A 21166-nucleotide genomic window follows, 5' to 3' on the forward strand; every position below is an offset into this window, starting at 1 on the left:
CCCTGGGTAGTAGTTTAGAGCAGGGATCAGCCTCCCCATTACACAGATAAGAAAACCGAGGCCAGGGAAGTGACTGAACAAAGGTCCTGCAGGGACTCAGTGAAGAAGGCTTTGGAATCCAGCCTGTCTTCCACTAGACCAGGGGTCAGCAGATCCGGCCTGCCAGCTGTTTTTCTAAATAAAGTTTTATTGGCACACAGCCATGCTCATGCACTTACATATTGTCCCTGACTGCTTTCATGATACAACAGCAGAACTGAGTAGTTGCTACAGAGACTGGCTTGCAGAGTGGAAACTATTTACCACCTGGCCCTCTGCGGAAAAAGTCTGCCAACCCCTGCACTTGACCACACTTTCCTGTTGAAACACTGTGTGGCTGAAAGAATATGATAATAATCATGATATTAATGATAATAACAATAATAATTACCTACTATGTGCCAGGCACCATGCAAGGGTTTCCTGAATTTTTTATTGATATGAAAGGGCGTATAGCTCAATGAATTTTCACTGAGTACACCTGCGAAACCAGCACCTGGATCAAGTAACAATATTACTAACCCCCTGGATGCCCCCTCCTACCCCTTCTAGTCACTACCCCTTGAAGGGTAATCACTACCCCGACGTCTCTCTTCACAGATGTTTTCTAAACGTTAACATTTTCTGAACTTTCTGTTCATGGAATCGTACAGAATGTGCTCTTTTGTGTCTGGCTTCTTTCACTCCGCAAGGTGTTTGTGAGATTCACGCATATTGTTGCATGTCGTTGGAATCATCACACTTCCGCTGATGGGCCTTTGGCCTGTTTCCAGTCTCCGTGGAGTATTATGAATATGCAAGATATCGGGCCTCATTTCACCCCGGCTTCAACATGAGAGGGGGACCGATTGGCCTCATTGTACAGATGTGAAGACTGAGGTTAGAGACCATGGTGCCCCTTGAGGTGACACAGCAGGTAGGAAAAGCCCTCAGCACAGGAGTCCCTGCCGTCCTGGCTCTCTGGCTTCCTCATTAGATTCTGGCTAGGAATCCCGCGGTGACTACAGACTGTTAGATCCCATTTATATGAAATTTCTAGAAAAAGCAAATCTATGGAAACAGGAGGTAGAGGCTGAGTTGCTTGGGGCTGAGAGCAAAAGACTGACCACAAAGAGGCAGGAGGGAATGATTCGGGGCAACTGAATTGTGAGAATAATTACACAACTGTATCAACTTATTAAAGCTCGTTGAATTGTACACTTAAAATTGGTGAAGTTTATGGGATGTAAATTACACCTCGATGAAGCTCAAAGAAGAAAAACATCCCAAACCCGCAGGCGTCTATTTCTTCACCACCACCCCCAACCCCTGTGCCTGAATTTTCCTTAGAGGTGTGAGGATGGCTGTGCGGACTGTCCAGAGCTGTCGAGCCGTGGAACTCTCGTCGCTCCCCACCAGTCTGGCCTCTCCCTGCAAAGGCACGGGGGTCTCCCTCGCAGAGGTTTCATCTGAAGCAGTGGGGATCCTGTTTGGCTTTGCTATATCCGACCTGCGCCCGGCGGGGGTCAGAGAGCCACGCGCAGCGGATGCACCGGCCCCAAACTGTTTCTCCAAGTAGTCCCCAGAGATGGCCGCTGCCTTTCAGTTTCTGCACTTGTTTATTTTCAAAGGGACGTTGCCAGACCGCTAGGCCCCCCCTGCCCTTTCATGGTTTGTTTTATGCAAGAGATTTCAGGAAGAAAGAGAGGAGGTAAAGTGACCTGAGACCAATTATTCTGCCAGCAGAGAACGGCAGCAGGCCCCAGCTGATAGGTTTGAGGGATGTGTGGGGTCAGAATGCTCCCTTGTTGCCTCCAGAACAGGAATCTTGATAGTGTTAATAATCACTGCAAGGAATTCCCTGGTGGTCCAGTGGTTAGAGCTCCACGCTTCCACTGCAGGGGGCACGGGTTCCATCCCTGGTCGGGGAACTAAGATCCCACATGCTGCACAGCCATAAAAAGAAAAAGAAAAAAAGAAAGAAAGAAGAGAAAAGAAGAAAAAAGAAATCATTGCAAATATTCAGCAATGGACACTGGAATAGTTTGACATGTATGTGCAAAAGGAATGACCCTCAGCCCGTTCTTTACATCTTATTGCAAAATTCACTCCAAATGACTCAGAGACCAAAATGTCACTCTAAAAATTCTAGAGGAAAACACATGAGAGGATCTTTGTGACCTTGGGTTAGGCAAAGCTTTTTTAGACATGACATCAAAGGACTAACTATAAAAGAAAGAATTGATGAATTGGATTTCATCAAAATCTAAAACTTATGCTCTGCTAAAGACACTGTTAAGAGAGTGAAAAAAAAAACCACGGACTGGCAGATAATCTTTGCAAAACACTTATCTGATAAAGGACTTGTATCTAGAATATATGAAGAACTCTCAAAACTCAGTAATAAAAAAGCAAACCCCCCTGCTCCCACCCCTGCGCCAAAAAAACTAGCAAAATATGTGCATAGACATTTCATCACAGAAAATATACAGGGACTTCCCCGGTGGCACAGTGGTTAAGAATCTGCCTGCCAGTGCAGGGGACGTGGGTTCGAGCCCTGGTCCAGGAAGATCCCACATGCCACAGAGCAACTAACTAAGCCCGTGCACCACAACTACTGAGCCTGAGTTCTAAAGCCTGCGAGCCACAACTACTGAGCCCACACCCCACAACTACCGAAGCCCGTGCGCCTAGAGCCTGTGCTCTGCAACAAGAGAAGCCACTGCAATGAGAAGCCTGCAAACCACAACCAAGAGTAGCCCCCGCTCGCCGCAACTAGAGAAAGCCCGCATGCTGCAACGAGGACCCAACGCAGCCAAACATAAATAAAATAAAATAAAATAAGAAAATATACAGAAGGCAAATGAGCACATGAAAGATGCTGAGCATCATTAATTATTAGGGAAATGCAAATGAAAACCACAGCCAGATACCATTATACTCCCACTAGAATAGCTGGAAAGACCAGAATACCAAGTGCTGGTGACGATGCAGAGCAATGAGAACTCCTCCACTGCTGGTGGGACGGTAAAATGGTCCAGCCATCTGGAAAATCATTTGGCAGATCCTTATAAAGTTAAGCCTAAACTCACCCTACAACCCGGCCATCCCACTCCTAGGTACTTACCTAAGAGAAATGAAAAGGTACAGAAGCCTGTTTTTGCAATCACCCAAAACTGGACACAACTAAATTGGACTTCCGCTGGTGAGTGGATAAACAACTTGTGATACAGTCATAAGATAAACTCAGCAACAAAAAGGAATGAACTGCAGACACCCTTGGCAACAGGGAAGCATCTCAGATGCGTTATGCTAAGTGAAAGAAACCAGACTCAAGGCTGCTTACTGAATGATTCCATTTACATGACATTCTGGAAAGGGCAAAGCAATCGGGGCAAGAAGCAGAGCGGTGGTTGCCAGGGTCTGGGGTGGGGGGAGGGGTTGGCTGCAAAGGGCTGAGACAGAATTTGTGTGTGAGACAGTGTTGGCAACTAGTCCACATATATTTTTTTATTTTTGGTCACACCGCATGGCATGCAGGATCTTAGTTCCCTGACCAGGGATCGAACTTGTGCCAGGGAGGTCCCATTATTATTATTATTATTATTATTATTACTTTTATTCCACATCTTGATTGTGGTGCTGATTACATGACGGTATATGTTTGTCAAAATTTGTGGAACTGTACAAAAAAAGAGAAATTTATGTAAATTATACTCCAACAAAACAAGACCAAAATTATAATAGCCAACATAGCACCACCTACTATATATGCCAGGCACTCTTGAAGCTCTTTACCTATACATATATTAACTCACTCAATCCTCACGATAGCCCAGAGAAGTAGGTATTAATTCTTCCCAGATTGTGAAAGTTTTGTCCCCAGAGCTGTCTCACCTTCTTAATTTCCTCGCCTTGGCTCTGACCCCCAGCGCCCTCTTCCTTCTGTAAGCTTTACCTTCCCCTGCGGCTGTCTTCTCTCTCCCACAGACACAGCACGAAAGGTTTCCACTTAACTTTTTTCCACGGAGGGGCACAGAGCTAATAATAAGGTTTAGCAGAGATTTCAAACTCAAATGCCTACAGGAACCAGGCAGGTAATGTAAATAGCAAAGCTCACGGGGACGACAGGGAGTGGTGGGGACTGTGGAAAACTGGAGAGCTAGGCTGTGTCTAAAGGGGACTGTCCCTCCTGAGCTCCAGCTTCTACCATGTGCAGATAGTAAGAGCCCAGTGTGGTCAGATCTTCTGATAGTTCAAGAAAATCCTGACACCCTCACATTTATATGAAGTGTCATGATTTTCTTTTTTTTTTTTTTTTTGTCCGCGTCGTGTGGCACGCGGCATGTGGCATCTTAGTTCCCTGATCAGGGATCAAACCCGTGTCCCCTGCATTGGGAGCGCAGAGTCTTATCCACTGGACCACCAGGGAAGTCCCATGATTTTTTTAAATGTTAGCAAATAAAAAACTTGTTTGGATATTAGTTTTTACTCTTGTAAAGGCATGTTCATCCCTTTCTTGTCCTCCAAAATCACCCACAAAGTACAAGAAACCCAGACGCAGAAGCAGAAAATCCATAGTTAGTGAAATAAGGCAACATCTGGAGCCCCAAACCACCATATACAAAAGTGGACAGGAGGGTGGAGGAATGGAAATGAACTTTGCGAGGTGGAGGAAGACCAGACCCGAGTGCTGCAGAGGTAGATCTCAGTGAGAAGCAGGCCAGTCCTCGCCGAGAATCCCAGAAAGCCCCAGGACGGCAGAAAGCAAGGGACTGAAAATGGGGTTTGGTTGAAAGTCTGTATATGAGATAGTCAGACATCCACCCCCCAACCCCCCGCATCCTGCACACACCCCCATCTTGCACAGTCTCTGTTGACTGCCCCTCTGTCCCTTCTGCTGCAGACAGGAGGTTTAGCATCTGGAGAAATTAAATCAGAGAAGCTCCAGAATCAGAGGCAGTAGGCACAGAGGCCTGCAGGGAGTTTTTTAATAAGCCGTCTTAACATGATTTAATTTTTTTAAACTTTATTTTATTTTAAAAAAACTTTAAAAATCATAATTTAAAAAATTCCGTTTTCAGTTTTACTTTATTTTTTTGCTCTGAGCTGTTTCTTGTGCCCCATATCTTTCTCTTACTTGAATTTTTGTTTTGCTGGAGAACAACCCCCAGTAATTCTTTCAAACATGGTCTACACATGAAAAGGCGATTTAACCTGTATCCTCCAAGATTTATTGAGGTATAATTTACCTAAGTAAACTTCACCCTTTTCAGGTATAAACTTCCATGGATTTTGAGAAACTTACCACCATAATCCAGAGATCTTTTCATCACCCCAAATAGTTCCCTTGTTCTTCTTTGTCGTTAGTTCCCGCCCCTCCAGCTCCTGGCAGGCACTAATCTGGTTTCTGTTCCTATCATTTTGCCTTCTCCAGATGTCATATAAATCAAATCAAACAATATATGGCTTTTTATGTCTGGCTTCTTCTACTTGGCATAATGCTTTTGAGAGTCATCTAGAGCATTGTATTTATGGAAACGTTTGAAATCCAAAAGTATAGTCATCATCCGTCATCAGTGCTGTTCACCAGATATTTCTGGCTGTCTGTTTTCTGGTCTTATGATGGGGTTGTGCTTCCTGCCTCCCTTGTGCTTGGGTGGGGCCATGTGATTAGTTCTGGCTGGTGAGTTTCGCGTACTCATCACTTCTGGCTCAGACCCTTTAACTGACCCCGTTGAGCTCTCTCTCCCCGTGCCATGGTGATGGGCGACAGAGTCTGGGAGTGACTCTGACCAGAAGAGCGCACTGCCCCCCCTGGGATGGACGTGTAGCCCACAGACAGGTAGCTTAAATCAGAAGCACGCCTTAGTGATTTTAAGCCTTTGAGATTTGGGTACGCTTTGTTATCAGAGCACAATCAGCCTATGCTGCCCCATACAGAAGGTTTGCTTTTTTAGCGCTGGGAAATTTTCTTTTATTGCTGCTTTAATTATTTCCTTTCTCCAATTTTTCCTCTCATTTTTGCTTTCTTCTTCCTTCCTGGAACTCTTAGGCAGGTGCTGGAACTTTCGTTGGAACAATCCTCCACGTCACTTAACTTGCCTTTGTCCTCTTGGCAGTTTTCTGGGAGAAATTCTCAGATTAATCTTTCAGTTGACGACTGTGTTTTCCAGACATTCATTTTGCTAGTCAACCTGGCGGGTTTTTTTTTTTTTTTTTTTTTAAATCTTTATTTATTTATTTTTGGCTGCGTTGGGTCTTCGTTTCTGTGCGAGGGCTTTCTCTAGTTGTGGCGAGCGGGGGCCACTCTTCATCGCGGTGCGCGGGCCTCTCACTGTCACGGCCTCTCCCATTGCGGAGCACGGGCTCCAGACGCGCAGGCTCAGTAGTTGTGGCGCACGGGCCCAGTCGCTCCGCGGCACGTGGGATCTTCCCAGACCAGGACTCGAACCCGTGTCCCCTGCATCGGCAGGCGGATTCTCAACCACTGTGCCACCAGGGAAGCCCAACCTGGCGTTTTTTTAAAAGTTATAAATTTTGTATTCATTGTTTTCCAGGACCTCTATTTGCTTCTTTTTCACAATGGGTTGTTGCTTACTGTGTGCAGAATCTTCTACATTCTTTCTAGGTCTATTAATTATTTTTAAAGTCTTCTGTTTGTTCTGTTAACTTTATCCTTTCACTTGTTAGCTCTCAGCTTTCTTCCAGAGTGTTGGCTTTCCTTAACTGTTTGCTGACTTTTGCTGGTCTGTAATACTTTGTATTGGGGACTTTTTTTTTTTTTTTTTTTCTGCACCGTGCAGCTCGTGAGATCTTGGTTCCCCAACCGGGGATTGAACCCGCCTCCTCAACAGTGAAAATGCGGAGTCCTAACCACTGGACCGTCAGGGAATTCCCTGTATTGGGGAATTCTTATTTGCCTGTTTGCTGATTTGATTACCATGGAGTGCTGCTTCTGATTTTTGGGGAGAAGATGGTTATCCTATGAGATTCTCTGTTCTTATGGTCTGTCCGGCGTGGAAGCTCTTTGTCCTTCATGGGAGTTGTTGGCTCCCCTGGGGCACTGCCCTGCGTGTCCCCCTGGGCACTTGCTGTTGCTGCCCATTACTCAGTAGGAGGGGGGGCAGGCAGGCATCTGCAAACTCTTCTATATTTTCCAGAAAACTGCCCTTGAGACCTCTTTCTAGCCATCGATGTGTGAGCCTGGAGCAACCTCCGGATCTCACTCTTGGTGGTCCTCCGCTTTTAACTGAATTTTTAACAGCTTTTCCTCAAGTCTTGCTTCTCTTCTAATCCAATCTTTAGGAATTTATGGTGAGGATTAAACAAAGCATGTTTGTGCATGGAATATGGCCTATACGTTGCCAGTTTGCAACTTCAGCCTTAAGAGTTTATCTCCTCCCAGGAAATTGATATTTATTTATATATACATTTAAAGTATTAATATATATCCTTGCGACTTCCCTGGAGATCCAGTGGTTAAGACTCCACGCTTCCACCGCAGGGGGCGCAGGTTCGATCCCTGGTCAGGGAACTAAGATCCCACATTCCGAGCAGTGTGGCCTTAAAAAAAGTTTTTTAAAAATAAAAGTATGTATCCTTCCACATAGATGCCTTTTGTGTTAAGAAACCAAAGAGAAATAAAGAGTACCCTGCAAAGAAAAAAGGTATACAAGTAATAAATGTCTCTTCAGGGAATTAGAAAATAGTCACCCCCACCCCACAGAGATAACCAGTGTTAACATTATGGGTCACTTCTGACATACTCCCATAAATATATGAATTTTTAAAAATTGGGGACTTCCCTGGTGGTGCAATGGCTAAGGCTCCACACTCCCAACGCAGGGGGCCCGGGTTCGATCCCCGGTCAGGGAACTAGATCCCGCATGCACAACTAAAGATCCCCTGTGCCGCAACGAATATCCCGCGTGCCGCAACTAAGACCTAGCTCAGCCAAATAACTAACTAAATAAATATTTTTAAAAAATTGATATCAAGCTACTGATAACTTTTTATTTTTATTTTTTGGCTATGCCGTGTGGCTTGCAGGATCCTAGTTCCCCAACCACGGATCCAACCCGTGCCCCCCTGCGGTGGAAGTGCGGAGTCTCAACCACTGGACTGCCGGAGAATCCCCACAACTAACTTTTTAAAAGTTGTTTTTCCACCCAACAACATATGATGGACATCTTTCCATGTCAATAAATATACATTTGCATCATTTAAAATGCAGTCTTTCGTTATTTTGGGGACTATAATATATTCAATGAATTCCCTCTTGTTAGGCATTACGTTGTTTCTAATGCCCACTCTTTACAAATGATGCTGTATTCACCATCCTTGTACCCACAGCCCTAGGATAAAATCATAGAGGTGGAATCGCTGTATCAAATGTGGCTGGACATTTAAGCGTTTACCAAGGGGAAAAGTCTTCGAATAAAGGAAGGCAGCTCGAAGGGTGGACTTTCAGACGTTTGCAGCCAGAGTTGGGAGCGGTGGTTTGGGCAAGTGGGGAGACGCTCAAACTCACACCAGCTGCCAGTCTGTCTGGCCTGTCCCTCCTTGGGGGCATCCAAGGAAGGAGTTAGTGCAGCCACTTTGGTAAGAGACATTTGTCCCAACACGCTCCCCTTTAGGAGGCCCTTGTCAGGAGGAAGGTGGGGGAGGGAGCCCGGCCTCCACCCGAATCTGGAAGTGAAACTGGCTTCAAAGCAGAGCACAGGAACAGCAGCAGAGGACACCGGAGGCCCTGCTGAGACTAGAGTGGGAGCTCCTGTCCCAGGGACATCACTGGCCCCCTTGCGGCCCTGTCATCCCCTACCGTCCCTACGTGGCCCCCACCCCAGGCTGGCTTTGAGCCCCTTGACAGCTTTCTATAAATGTCAACTCTCAGCTTGGACCATATGAAATTGCTGTTTCTATAGTCAAAAGTGGTTGAGTATTGGCAATTTCTAGGTGCCTCTGGTCTGGCTGCTTCGGTTTCTTCCGTCTGTAGTCCATTTAATACTCAGCGCTCATTCTTTGCTAGGCACTGTGCTAAGTACTTTATAGTCATTTTTTAACTATCACAACTTTCTGAGACATAGGAATCATTCCCCACTTGACAGAGAAGACAACTGTGGCTCAGAATTGGAATTGTTTAGGGGCTGGTTCGCCCTCCAAATTTAAGTTCTTAGCAATAATGACAGTATTTTGAGTTTTAGTGTCTCTGTCACGTACTAGTTGCGATGCCCTGGGAAAGTGCCTTAAGTAACGTTGACTAAAAAGGCAGGTTCCACCTTTGTGGAGGTGAGAAGCGTTAGTGATCTTTCTTTTTTAAATTAACTAATTCATTAATTTTTGGCTGCGTTCGTTGGGTCTTCGTTGCTGAGCGTGGGCTTTCTCTAGTTGTGGAGAGCAGGGGCTTTTCTTGTTGCAGAGCACAGGCTCTAGGCGCCCAGGCTTCACTAGTTGTGGCACGTGGGCTCAGTAGTTGTGGCTCGCGGGCTTGGTTGCTCCACGTCATACGGGATCTTCCCAGACCGGGGCTCGAACCAGTATCCCCCTGCATTGGCAGGCGGGTTCTTAACCACTGCGCCACCAGGAAAGTCCAGTGAAGCTTGATTTCGCGTTAGAAAAATCCCTTTGGTATTTAGCGACTCAGTTTTATCAATAAAATGGGGACAAAACCCACAGCGCCCAGCAACATCTGTGAAGAGCCACAGTTCCGGGCCCTGTAGGGCCTGGGAGACGGAAGGAGCGCCACCCCAACCCACCACGTGGAGCGCCCGCCCGGCCAGCGCCGAGGCCGCAGAACGATTCCCCGGAGCGTGGGGCGGGATCGGCACGGCCCGCTCGGCCAACGCCTCTCCTAGGCCAAGACACTGGAGAGTGGCACCGCCCGGTTACCAAGTCCCGCAGCACCCCGGAGGGAAGGGGGTGGCGAGGGGCGGGGCCGGGAGGCGTGGCCTCCGCCTACCCCTGTCCCCCCGTTTTTTGTCCGCCCAGAGACGGAAAGGTTCCCCTGCGCCTTTAAGAGGCCGAAGCGGGCACCCGATTGGCCGAGACGCGCCGGTGACGTCACGCCGGGGCCGGCGCCGAGGCGGCCCTGACGGCCCGTGCCCTCCCCCTCCCGCCCCGCCGCGCGCTCGCGGTTAGTCGGCGCGCGGGCCGGGCCGGGCCGGCGCCCCGTCACCCTTGCTCGCCCGCGTCGCCCCGGGCTCTGGGGAATGCCCCCGGCCGGGCCCCCCCATGGCCGCCGACGTGTTCATGTGCTCCCTGCGCCGGCCCCGCAGCCGGGGCCGCGCGGTGCTGCTCAAGCCCCAGGTGCCCGAGGACGACGACGACTCGGACACGGATGAGCCGTCTCCGCCGCCCGCCTGCGGCGCGGCCACCCCGGCCCGGGGCCACGCGAGCGCCGCGCCACTGCCGCCCAAGGCCGGGTCGGGCAGCGAAGAGCCTCCGCGCCGCCAGCAGATCATCCACAGCGGCCACTTCATGGTGTCGTCGCCGCACCGCGAGCACCCGCCCAAGAAGGGCTACGATTTCGACACGGTCAACAAGCAGACGTGCCAGACCTACAGCTTCGGCAAGACCAGCTCCTGCCACCTGTCCATCGACGCCTCGCTCACCAAGCTCTTCGAGTGCATGACCCTGGCCTACAGGTAGGACCCGGCCGGCCCCACCTCTCGAGCGGGACTCCCTTTGACAAAACAAACGTGGAGGGCTGGGCCGCCTGGGGACCTTGGCTTCAGGCATTCCCTTTGGGTCTTACCTCTTCGGGAGGCTTTATGGGTCTGGGGTCCCTAGTGGAAGCGAGAGGGGCGGGGGTCCTGGCCTCTTCCCTGTCAGCAGGGCTTGGGTTCTTCCGGCTTCACGTTCGCCATCCAGGCCCTCACCTCCAATTCCGAGGCCACCGATTTCGGGTAAGAAAAAGGTGTAAATACAGACTGTACCTTGTGTTACGCGACTTTATCCACCCTTCCCCCAAAGCTTTGTGTGTTTCCAGCGATTGCCAGTAGTGGTTAAGACCACCTGTCCAGGGTGGCTTAAAGTCGCTGGTTCCAGTATTTAATAGTTGAGTCAAATTTCCAAGGCTGTTTCCTCCTTTATGGAGGGGATGACAGTAGTGTCTGCCTCCATTGGCTGCTGTGGGGATGGAACGAGATAGGTAAAGTGCTTATTCCAGTGCCTGGCACATAGTTAGTTGCTCCAGAAGTGTGAGCTACTTTTCTTATTGACCCAGCAGAGGGAGGCTGGGTCCTTTCACATACCCTTTATTGGGAAGCCCTCCCCCAACTTCGGAGCGGCCCTGGCTGCCTCCTAGGAAGACTTGGAGCCACAGCTCTTGGAGGTGCAGGCTGTCCTCCTGGCAAGTTGGAGGGTTCTTTGGCTGGCTCTGAAACGTTATATGGAGATGTCAGTGTTTAGGGCAGGCATCCCAGGCACCATCCTGACCTGTGGCTCCGGCTCTAGGCGGAGATCCCTTTTTTCTAAGTCACAGAAATGCGTGGTCCTCATGGGTTAACATGTCCTTCCACTCTCCCTTTCTCGGTGTGTTTGGTAGGTGTTTGCTTCAGATAATTTCTGCCTCAGCAACAGAACTTCTGTGGACTAGCTGCAGAACAGAGCAGCCCAGCCCTGCCCAAAGCTCATGATAGGATCTCCGCAGAGTGGAGGTTACTGCAGTAGTAACTGGACTGGCTGGGGTTGTCTCAGGTCTGGTCTGCAGGCAGCGCAGGGAACATTTCCTTGGAGACTCCCGAAACAGTGTAAAGAGAGTAGGAACGTTACCCTCGCCCCCCCCCCCATTTTTGGAGAGTAGGGAGCCCCAAATATATCCAAGGAACACATTTACCTGAAGTTGAAACACTAGATATACATGGCTCCGGGTGGCATTTTCCCCTCTGGAATAAATGATTAGTCAACTTGTTCCTTTGTTTTGTTCCTGAAGCGCACCCCACTCTTCCCGCCCCCATTTCCTCTCTTGAAGGCTTCCCTGATGGTTTGTTTGCCACATGGCTGCATTACATTACCCAGAGCTCTCCTCCAACCCCCGGTGCGTGGCACATTGGTTAGGCTCTGCTCTGATTCTCTGGTCTTGCCAGTTTGAGCTGGCACTGAGCCTGTGAAGATGTTCTGGTTTTTTTTTTTAAACCAAACGGCATTGAGATTGCAGCCCTCTGCCCTCGTTTAGCCCTGCTAACCCGGCGTCAAATTTTGAGCACTTCATTGGGATCAAACGCAACTAGATTGTAGCATATGCTACAGTGTGAGAGCGCCCTTTCAAACAAAGTTGGAGGTGAAAGACAGGAATGTGCTTTATTAAGCGAACTTAATCCTCTTCTTTATTTTAATATAAACTTCTCCGCGTACAGAGAATGGTTGATTGAGTAGCAGGAGGCATGGGCTCGAAAGCACTCACCTAAGCTCTGCTAAAGGAAAAATAAACCAGTCTCCCCGCTTTGCCCTCAGTTTGGATAACCTAAAGGCTTATTATTAAATAACACCAAAGAATTTTAGTAATGGTATTTTTTTTCACTTCTTTCAAAAATATTTTGGCAACTGTCCATTGCTCATTTAACTTTCTTGGTTGCAAAATGCACCTTGGTTTGGTTTGAGGCTTACCTTGTTCTTCAAGACGTCCGGCCCCTTTGGCTGTCCTGCTTTGCTCTCATTCCCCATGCAGGGTCCTGCCACTGCACGTCCCTGATATGTGTCCATCTAGCAATTTTTCAGGAAGATGCTCTTTGTGTCTCCTCGTGGGGCTCGTTTGGATGGCCCCAGAGTTTAGTTGGCAGTGTGGAACCCGGGTACAGATTGACAGAGGAGTGACTCAAAACCAGTTGTCTGGGCTGTAGCCTCTGGCCCGGAAAGCAGCATGAGAACAGAAGTGAGTTTCTGACCTCAGCTGTCCTGCACGACCACTAGCTGGCTTTCAGAGAATGGGGGTTGAAATATGGGGGGCAGGGAGGAAAGAAGAGTCAACCTCAGAGGTGGCCTAACTTCCCTTTCAGTGCGGTGTGAGCCTTCACCACTGTTTTCCAGGTTTTCTGCTCCTGGGGCTGAGAGGAAGGCCAGCTGGGCCTCCTCTTCTGTCTGACTGTTTGTGGCCTAGGCTCTTTCTAACTTCAACTTCCCGTCTGTCCCCTGGCCTCTTCGTTCTAGCCGCCTAACTCTCCCTGGTACACTCTGTGCTTTTTTTTTTGGTTTGGTTTCCTGTTAACTGCTGCCTCCCAGCTGTTTCCAGATGAGGCTCAACAGCTCTTTGGGGGAGGAACTAAGTGCAGGGGAAGTTGTGGTTGTTTTTTCCCCAGTCGTGTGAATTGGCCTAGGGACTCTGAATATGATCTGTTCCTGAACATGCAAAGTCCTGAACTCCTGAAGGGTCTTTGGCGAGACTGACTTCGGGTGGGGGAATAGGGTCTTTGAGGAGTTGGGACTAGGTGGGAATGTGCCCCGTGGTCCACCTGGGCAAGGGACAGTGCGGATGGATGCCAGCTTCACGCAGCTGGCATCCGCGTCCTTCCCACACCGTGATGCTAAGAAGCCCCGTAGTGAAGCATCTTGCTTTGGTCCCACAGTGTGTGTTCAATTACTGGGACCTTTGGGAGGGGAAGATGTCGCCTCTCCTGAAGGCAGAGCTTAGAAGTTCACGGCTTACCTTCTCTAAGGCTTCCTGTCTGCCACTGTAAAACAGAGAGGATAAAGCTCCCCTGCAGGGTGGAAGTGAGGATTAACTGAGATAATGTCTGTGAATGTGTCTAGTACCTGACAAATAAGAGGCAAGAGGAGGTTTAATGGGCTGAATCCATTCTGTGTCCTCATTCAGCTGACATGTATTAGGAACCCAAGTTTCTCATCTGTAAACTGAGGGAAATAACGTATCTGACTGGGGTCTTTAGTGTGGCTTTCAAATGCCTGCCTGCCAAATGCTAAATGGATGCATTCTTGGTTTGTCCATATTTCTAAGGCCCCACAGAGGAGCTGGGTGCGCTAGAACGTAGTTCATGGTTCTTGCCCTCTTAACACTGCGAGGAATGCCACACGTGTAAGTCACCCACGTGGATTCTGAACACATCTAGTAGGTAGCTTTTTGTGGTTGGTTTTGGTTTCGCTTCTCCTCTCTCTTTTTTTTAAAAATTTACGTTATTTTTGGCTGCGTTGGGAACAGGCTTTCTGTAGTTGTGGCCAGCGGGGCCCACTCTATATTGCGGTGTGCGGGCCTCTCATTGCGGTGGCCTCTCCTGCTGCGGAGCACGGGCTCTAGGTGAGTGGGCTTCAGTAGTTGTGGCTCGCAGGCTCTAGAGTGTTGGCTCAGCAGTTGTGGCCTACGGACTCTAGAGTGCAGGCTCAGTAGCCATGGTGCACAGGCCCAGTTGTTCCGTGGCACGTGGAATCCTCCTGGACCAGGGCTTGAACCCATGTCCCCTGCAATGTCAGGTGGACTCCCAGCCACTGCACCACGAGGGAAGCCCATCGCTTCTCTCTTATTTTTTTCGTGGTATGCGGGCCTCTCACTGTTGTGGCCTCTCCCGTTGCGGAGCACAGGCTCCAGACGCGCAGGCTCAGCGGCCATGGCTCACGGGCCCAGCCGCTCCGCGGCACGTGGGATCCTCCTGGACCGGGGCACGAACCCGTATCTCCTGCATCGGCAGGTGGACTCTCAACCGCTGCGCCACCAGGGAAGCCCATCATCGCTTCTCTTTTTATGTAACTATTTATTAGGGAGCCTTGGTGTGAATGTCTGCGGGGAGGGGGGAGAGACAGTCCTGTTATGTATTTAAAGATAAGCAGTAGCTTTCTGGACAGTAGATTTCTGCTCCAGTGGATATTTGAGGAGACCTTTTAATTTGGACCTGTAAGATAGCCTTGGGATACAAGTTTCTAGAACGTAACCCTGTATACGTATGTATAGTAACCCTCTGTTCCCGATCCCCAAGGATTAAAGGTTTAGAGCATCTCGTCCTCCAAGTTTTTTTTTTTTTTTTTTTTTTTGCGGTACGCGGGCCTCTCACTGCTGTGGCTTCTCCTGCTGCGGAGCCTGTGCGCAGGCTCAGCGGCCACGGCTCACAGGCCCAGCCGCTCCGCGGGATCCTCCCGGACCGGGGCACGAACCCGTGTCCCCGCGCATCGGCAGGTGGACTCTCAGTCACTGTGCCAACAGGGAAGCCCTTGTCCTCCAAGTTTTAAGTTTTCCATAGAGGAACTTTCTAATCCTAGGTGCTATAACTAGCTGTAAATGGGAACCATTCACACAAATGACTAAGTTAGTTTTATTCTTTTGCAACCATGCTGAAGAGAAGCAGTTTCTCTTCTCTTGCGCTTTCTTTGGTCTTTAATCATAGTATGGTGTCCGTTAAAGGGCCGCACTGAGATGGGAGTGTGGGCTACAGAGATGAGAAAAGACCGTCTCTGTCCTCCAGGAACTCACAAACCTGGGGTGGGGGACAGATAAACAGACAGTTGTAAAACAGTTAGCAAGGGCTGTGATAAACAACGTGAACCGGGTCCAACGGCAGCACCAAGCAGGGCGCTGAAGCCAGTGTGTGCGTGTGTGTGTGTGCGCACGCGTGTGTGCACGCGTGTGTGTGCGTGTGTGTGTGTTTGCATAATCGGGATCAGTGTGGACAGTTTCCCCTGACATTGGGGCTTCACACCCGTCTCCCCTTCCCCGTGTTAACTGTCAGAAATCGTGCAGGAAGCCCCGGAGTTCCTTTTGCCTATCTTTTCCTTGTTGGTAGTCCAGGACCAAATTTCCTTTTTCTGCAGGAGATGTGGAGGCTGAATGGCTGATTGCTGTCCTGATGGAAGGGCGAAGAAGGGTGATCGAGTTGGGAAGAGCCCGGGGAAGGGGTTGGAGGGGAGGGTGGAGGGGGTTCATTTGCTAGGGTGGGGGAGGAAGGAAGAAAATTTCGCACCAGCTGAGCAGCTACCGCCCTACTGGAGTCTCTAGTTATCCTAAGTCACGATAACCCTCTCAGGCAGGTGATGATGGAATTTTCCTATTTTTAAAACTTTAAAAAAAAAAAAAAAAAAAAAAAGGAAAGAAAACCTGAGCACAGAAGTTAGTTTGCACTGTTGCTGGGAGGTGAGGCAGCGCTTGTCCAAGGCGGTGTCTCTGGGTGCTGAAAAGGAGTTGAAAAGTCACCACCGTCATCTGCTCACAGAAGCCTGCAGTTCTGTAAGGGAGGAGGTGAAAGTGCCCGCTCCTCTAGGAATGTAAGGCGCGAGAAACCAAGATGGGGAAAACAAATGCCCTCCGGCAGCTCCATGCCCTTCCCCACTGGTAAAATCCTGCCTCTCCTTCAAGACTGTGGCCCTGCCGTCGCTCTCAAAGGGAGTGAATGTGTCACGATCCTCTGCGAACCCACGACCTTTTTGGTTCAGTGTGGTATTCTTCCATAGACCTGACTTCCCAAGATTCCTGCTCTCTTCACCTTTGACTTTCCCACGGAGCCTAACAGTTGTCTGGCACATACTGGGTGGCTAAGAACTATATATGGAATTGAAAAGTGAAGCTCAGGGGCCTAACGGCCAACGTCAGAAACTTGCCTCTGGTGAACCCTGTTTATCTTCAGCTCTGCAAAGACAGATGCGCCCTCTGTGGAACAGTGCTTTAGGGGTGTTGGTGTGGAGTGGGACAGCGAGTGTTGTTTTGCTGGGTAGTGTTTGTGTTGTGACCCACACGGACCAGGGCTGTAGGCAGATGAGTGGCCCCTCAAGACGTCCACATCCTAATCCCCGGGACCTGTGAATATGTTAGGTTACGTGGCAAAGAGGAATTAGGGTTGCTAATCCGCTGCCTTTAAAATGGGGAGATTATTTTGGATTATGTGGGTGGGCCCAGTGTAATCAATCACAAGGGTCCTTCAAAGTAGATGAGGAAGCAGAAGAGAGAAGCAGGGAGGGAGCAGCCGGAGAAGGACTTGGAAGATGGAGGGAAGGGGCCACGAGCTAAGGAATATGGGCAGCCTTTAGAGGCTTGAAGAGGCAAGGAGACAGATTCTCCCCTGGAGTCCTCAGAAGGAACCCAGCGCTGCTGACATCTTGATTTTAGCCCCAGAGACCCACTTCAGACTTCTGACCTCCAGAACTGTGAGACAGTAAATTTGTGTTGTCCTAAGCCACTCATTTTGTGGTCATTTGTTACAGCAGCAATAGGAAACTAATACAGACTGGTTTCAAAAGTTTCTCGAGGTGATGTTTTTAAGCACATAACACAAGTATAAAAGTCTTTCTGAAGGCTTCTTCCCTCACAGGAGAGCATGGCAGCCCACCCTGCAGTTATGTCAAGCTGTGCTGAGTGTATGAGGCACCACTTCAGGGGATCTAGTGATAGGAGGGCCCTCGATATAAAAGAAAGTCTGTAAAGTGGTCTTATCATGGTTTCCTAGCACAGTTTCTAGAGTAGGGTATTGTAGAAAGTTAATAGTACTTATCTTTAAGGATTCTTATATGGCTGATGAAAAATTCAGAGTGTGAGCTCCTGTTCCCCAGAATTGAGTTACTTCTTGGGTATAAAATGTGCAGTTCAGACAGCAAATATCTTAGGTATTTTCTATCTTGTTGGAATTCTGTCTGTGGTTAGAATTCCAGGCCACAGGGCTTGAGTTGTAGGCAGAGCTCTTTTGGCCGCGTGGATCAGGGACCCTCTGGTGCTAGCGCATGTAATGGGGGTTTATTGCGGGGATCAGGAAGGGTGCTGGTACTCCCGTGAACCTCCGGGGTTACCAGGACTGCCGGACTTCAGTGGACACTGGAGTTGGGTCCCAGGGCACTGTGGGCCCTCGGCAGGGAGAGCTTGCCCTTTCCTTAAGGTTCACCCCCATCAAGTGACTCAGCTCCTCTCTCGGGCTCTGCTTTTCTTTGGGATCTTCTGCTTCCAGCTGGCGCCCTCACCTGCTGCCCTGCTCTTCTCTGCTTCAAAGCTCTTGCTCACGGCAGCTTCTGCGTCTGCCTGACTGGAGCTCGCCCGTGGCCTGTGTTTCGCACACAGACCTGCTTAAAGCTTCCCATTACTGTCAGTGCTGTTTGCCAATTGTCTAATTAAATTAGTCCATCGTCTCCAATTCAGGTACTTGAGAAGGAGACCAGCAGCGCCCTCCCTCTCTGAGCAGAACCTCAGGGACCCCAGAGCATGAGTGGAGCCCTGGCCTTTGGACAGGGTGCCCTTTCCTTTAAGAAGTGTTAATCAGGCCTCTGTTGTGTGCCAGGCACTGTTCTAGCCCTTCGGGGTACAGTAGTACCCAGGACCGATTAGTCATGTGCCTTCACGGCGTTTATATTCTTTCTTTTCTTTCAGTTTTATTGAGATATAGGTGACATACAGCCCTGTACACATTTAAGGTGTACAGCACCATGAGCTGACTTAGAGGTATTGCAAAATCATGGCGTTTGTTGTCAGTTGGGGGGTTCAGTGTGCGAATCAGGTTTATATCGTTACTGCAATAAAGAACATAAAAGGCGCTGGGAGATGGAAAGTGATGGGGCGGGCAGGGTGGGGGACACTGTATCTCGGCGGGTCGGAGAAATGTCCTGACGAGGTGACATTTCAGGTTGGACTGAAACCTGAGCGGCGAGTGGGAACCAGACGTGGGCAGTCATTCCAGGCGGCGGAAGAGCCCGAGGCAGAGGCCCAAGGTGGAATGAATTTGGCACATCCCGGGCTAGGAAGAAGGCCAGCGTGGCTAGAACGTTGAGGGCGGGGAGAGTGGTGGGGGAAGAGGAGGGAAGGGGCCTGCTGGGTGGGAGGAGGTCAGGGTGGTTGCTCATTGCTCCGGGGAGCGGCTCGTTGAGGCTGCTCAGCGGGGACGGGGGGACGGAGGGCAGGGGAGAGCACGTGGGCCCCAGCGCGCGGGCGGCGGAGGTGGCGGGACGTGCGCGGATTCAGGGCGGGTTTGGGCTTGACGCCGGATCGGATCTAGGGGATGTAAGGAGAGAATCAGCCGGGACCCTGAGGGTTTTGGCCTGAGCCGCGGGGGCCGTGACCGACACGAGGAAGCCGAGGGAGCCCCGTCAGCCGCGTGGCTGGCGTGAGCGGTGCTGAGGACCCTGCTGTGTCGCGCTGCGCACCAAACTTGGCCCCGGGGGCCGTGGGCGGAGCAGCTCCCCGGGAAGAGGCTGCGAGGGGCCGTCAGCGTCGGGGGACACCGTGGTATCCGGAGGGGTCCTCCCTGCCGCCAGAGCAGTTCTCCACTTAGCCCCGACCGGTGTAGACCAGTCCGGGCGCCGGGCTTCTTTCTTCTGTCCCGCTGCTCGGTCTTGCCTCCCTAACCCCTGTCGTGCCTCATGAGGGGCCAGTTGGCCATGGGAGGTTTTGGCGTTTTGAGCTTGTATTTGGGATGGCAGGTTTTTGTTGTTTTTTTTTCCTGTGAAATATATACTATCATATCCCGAACGATATGTTTTACCCACTTGGGTCTGATTGTGGTAGAGGAGGACCGCCCGGTCTTGCATGCCCTACGAGGAAACTTCTCCAGATCTAGCATTCCTAATGTGTTTGGGGTCAAACTGCACCGTCAGACAAACCTTCTAGAAGGAGGCAGTGTAGAAGAGGTTATTTGGTAGCTCCAGAAGAACGTACAAGATCTGGAAAAATGATTCCAGAAACTGAATTCCTTGTCGATAGCTTTTGAGTCTCAGAAGTGAACATAGAGAATCCGATCGGGGAACAGTGAAGAGTGAGGCCAGGGAGTAAAGAGCCCGTAAAGGGCCAGCAGGGAGAAGCGGCGCAGAGGGGACCCCATGGGGATTTTGTGAGCAGAGTTACACTGTTGAGGGATATTCTGTGCACGGGAGGGTCTCTCTTGAAAGCTAGTCACCGCCTCTTCCCTCTGTGGCTCGTGGCAGAGGGGAGAAGGCAGCCTCTTTTGCTCAGTCACCATGGAACAAACAGTCATCAAAACAAAAACAGCTTCTTATGTAGAAAGTAGGAGGATTAACCTAGTTTCTAGATATTTACCCAATATTCTGGCTTTTTAAAAAACAACCAAGGGCTTCCCTGGTAGCTCAGTGGTTAGGAATCCACCTACCAATGCAGGGGACACGGGTTCGAGCCCTGGTCTGTGAAGATCCCACGTGCCGTAGAGCCAGTAAGCCCTAGTGCCACAATGACTGAGCCCAAGTGCCACAACTACTGAAGCCCACGTGCTGAGCCGGTGCTCTGCAACAAGAGAAGCCACCGCAATGAGAAGCCCCTCAGCACAACGAAGAGTAGCTCCCACTCGCCGCAACTAGAGGAAAGCCCGCGTGCAGCAACAAAGACCCAACACAGCCAAAAATAAATAAATAAATAAATTTATAAAGTGAAACACTTTCAGCGAATTCTTAAAACAGTATATGATTATATTAGCTTGCTGGGTTTTTTTTTTTTTTTTTGCTTTTTTTTGTGTGTGTGGTACGTGGGCCTCTCACTGTTGTGTCCTCTCCTGCTGCGGAGCACAGGCTCCGGACGCGCAGGCTCAGCGGCCATGGCTCACGGGCCCAGCCGCTCCGCGGCATGTGGCATCTTCCCGGACCGGGGCACGAACCCGTGTCCCCTGCATCGGCAGGCGGACTCTCAACCGCTGCGCCACCAGGGAAGCCCCTAGCTTGCTGTTTTAAACAACTATTTTCCAGTTGAGTAGCGGGGTCTTTTACATTGCCTCCTTTGTTCTTTAAATTATTAAATGGATCATTCTCTGCCTTGGAGCAAGACTCTTTCTTCCACTTGTACAGACAAGTTTTTGTTGTTGTTGTTGTTAACAGCTTTATCAAGATATATTCATGTACCATAAGATGCAGTCATTGTAAGTGTGCAGTTCATTGATTTCTTTTTTTGTTGTGCGGTCATTATCGCAATCCAGTTTGAGAACATTCCATCACCCTACTAAGATCCCTCCTGCCCTTTTACGTTTAATCCTGGTTCCCACTTTAGCCCCAGACAACCATTAATCTGCTTTCTATGTCTATAATCTGCTTGTCTGTGCCTTTTCTGGACATTTCATATAAATGGAATCATACTGTATGTGGTCTTATGCGTCTGGCTTTTTTCGCTTGGTGTAATGTGTGCAAGGTTCATCCATGTTTATAACACATATCCATATTTTGTTCCTCTTTATTCCTGGACTGTATTCCACTGTGTCTATATACTACATTTTGCTTATCTATTCATTGACAGGCAAGT

At 49.7% G+C, this 21166-nt stretch overlaps 1 protein-coding gene across 4 annotated transcripts in view; it reads left to right on the forward strand.

Moving 5' to 3' along the window:
* The first annotated feature begins 10144 nt into the window (after positions 1 to 10144).
* MLXIP (MLX interacting protein) overlaps positions 10145 to 21166 on the forward strand; it is a 62556-nt gene continuing 51534 nt past the window's right edge. For 2 of the 4 annotated variants that reach the window (XM_059040736.2, XM_067014413.1), the window contains exon 1: positions 10171 to 10664. In XM_059040736.2, the coding sequence (XP_058896719.1) occupies positions 10252 to 10664 (413 nt within the window). In that variant the 5' untranslated portion in view covers positions 10171 to 10251. Of the gene's footprint in view, positions 10665 to 21166 lie in introns of all 4 variants that reach the window. The other 2 variants (XM_067014412.1, XM_067014414.1) reach the window with 2 other exon arrangements.

This window comes from Kogia breviceps, chromosome 15 (genome assembly GCF_026419965.1).
Source record: "Kogia breviceps isolate mKogBre1 chromosome 15, mKogBre1 haplotype 1, whole genome shotgun sequence".
NCBI lineage: Eukaryota > Metazoa > Chordata > Mammalia > Artiodactyla > Physeteridae > Kogia > Kogia breviceps.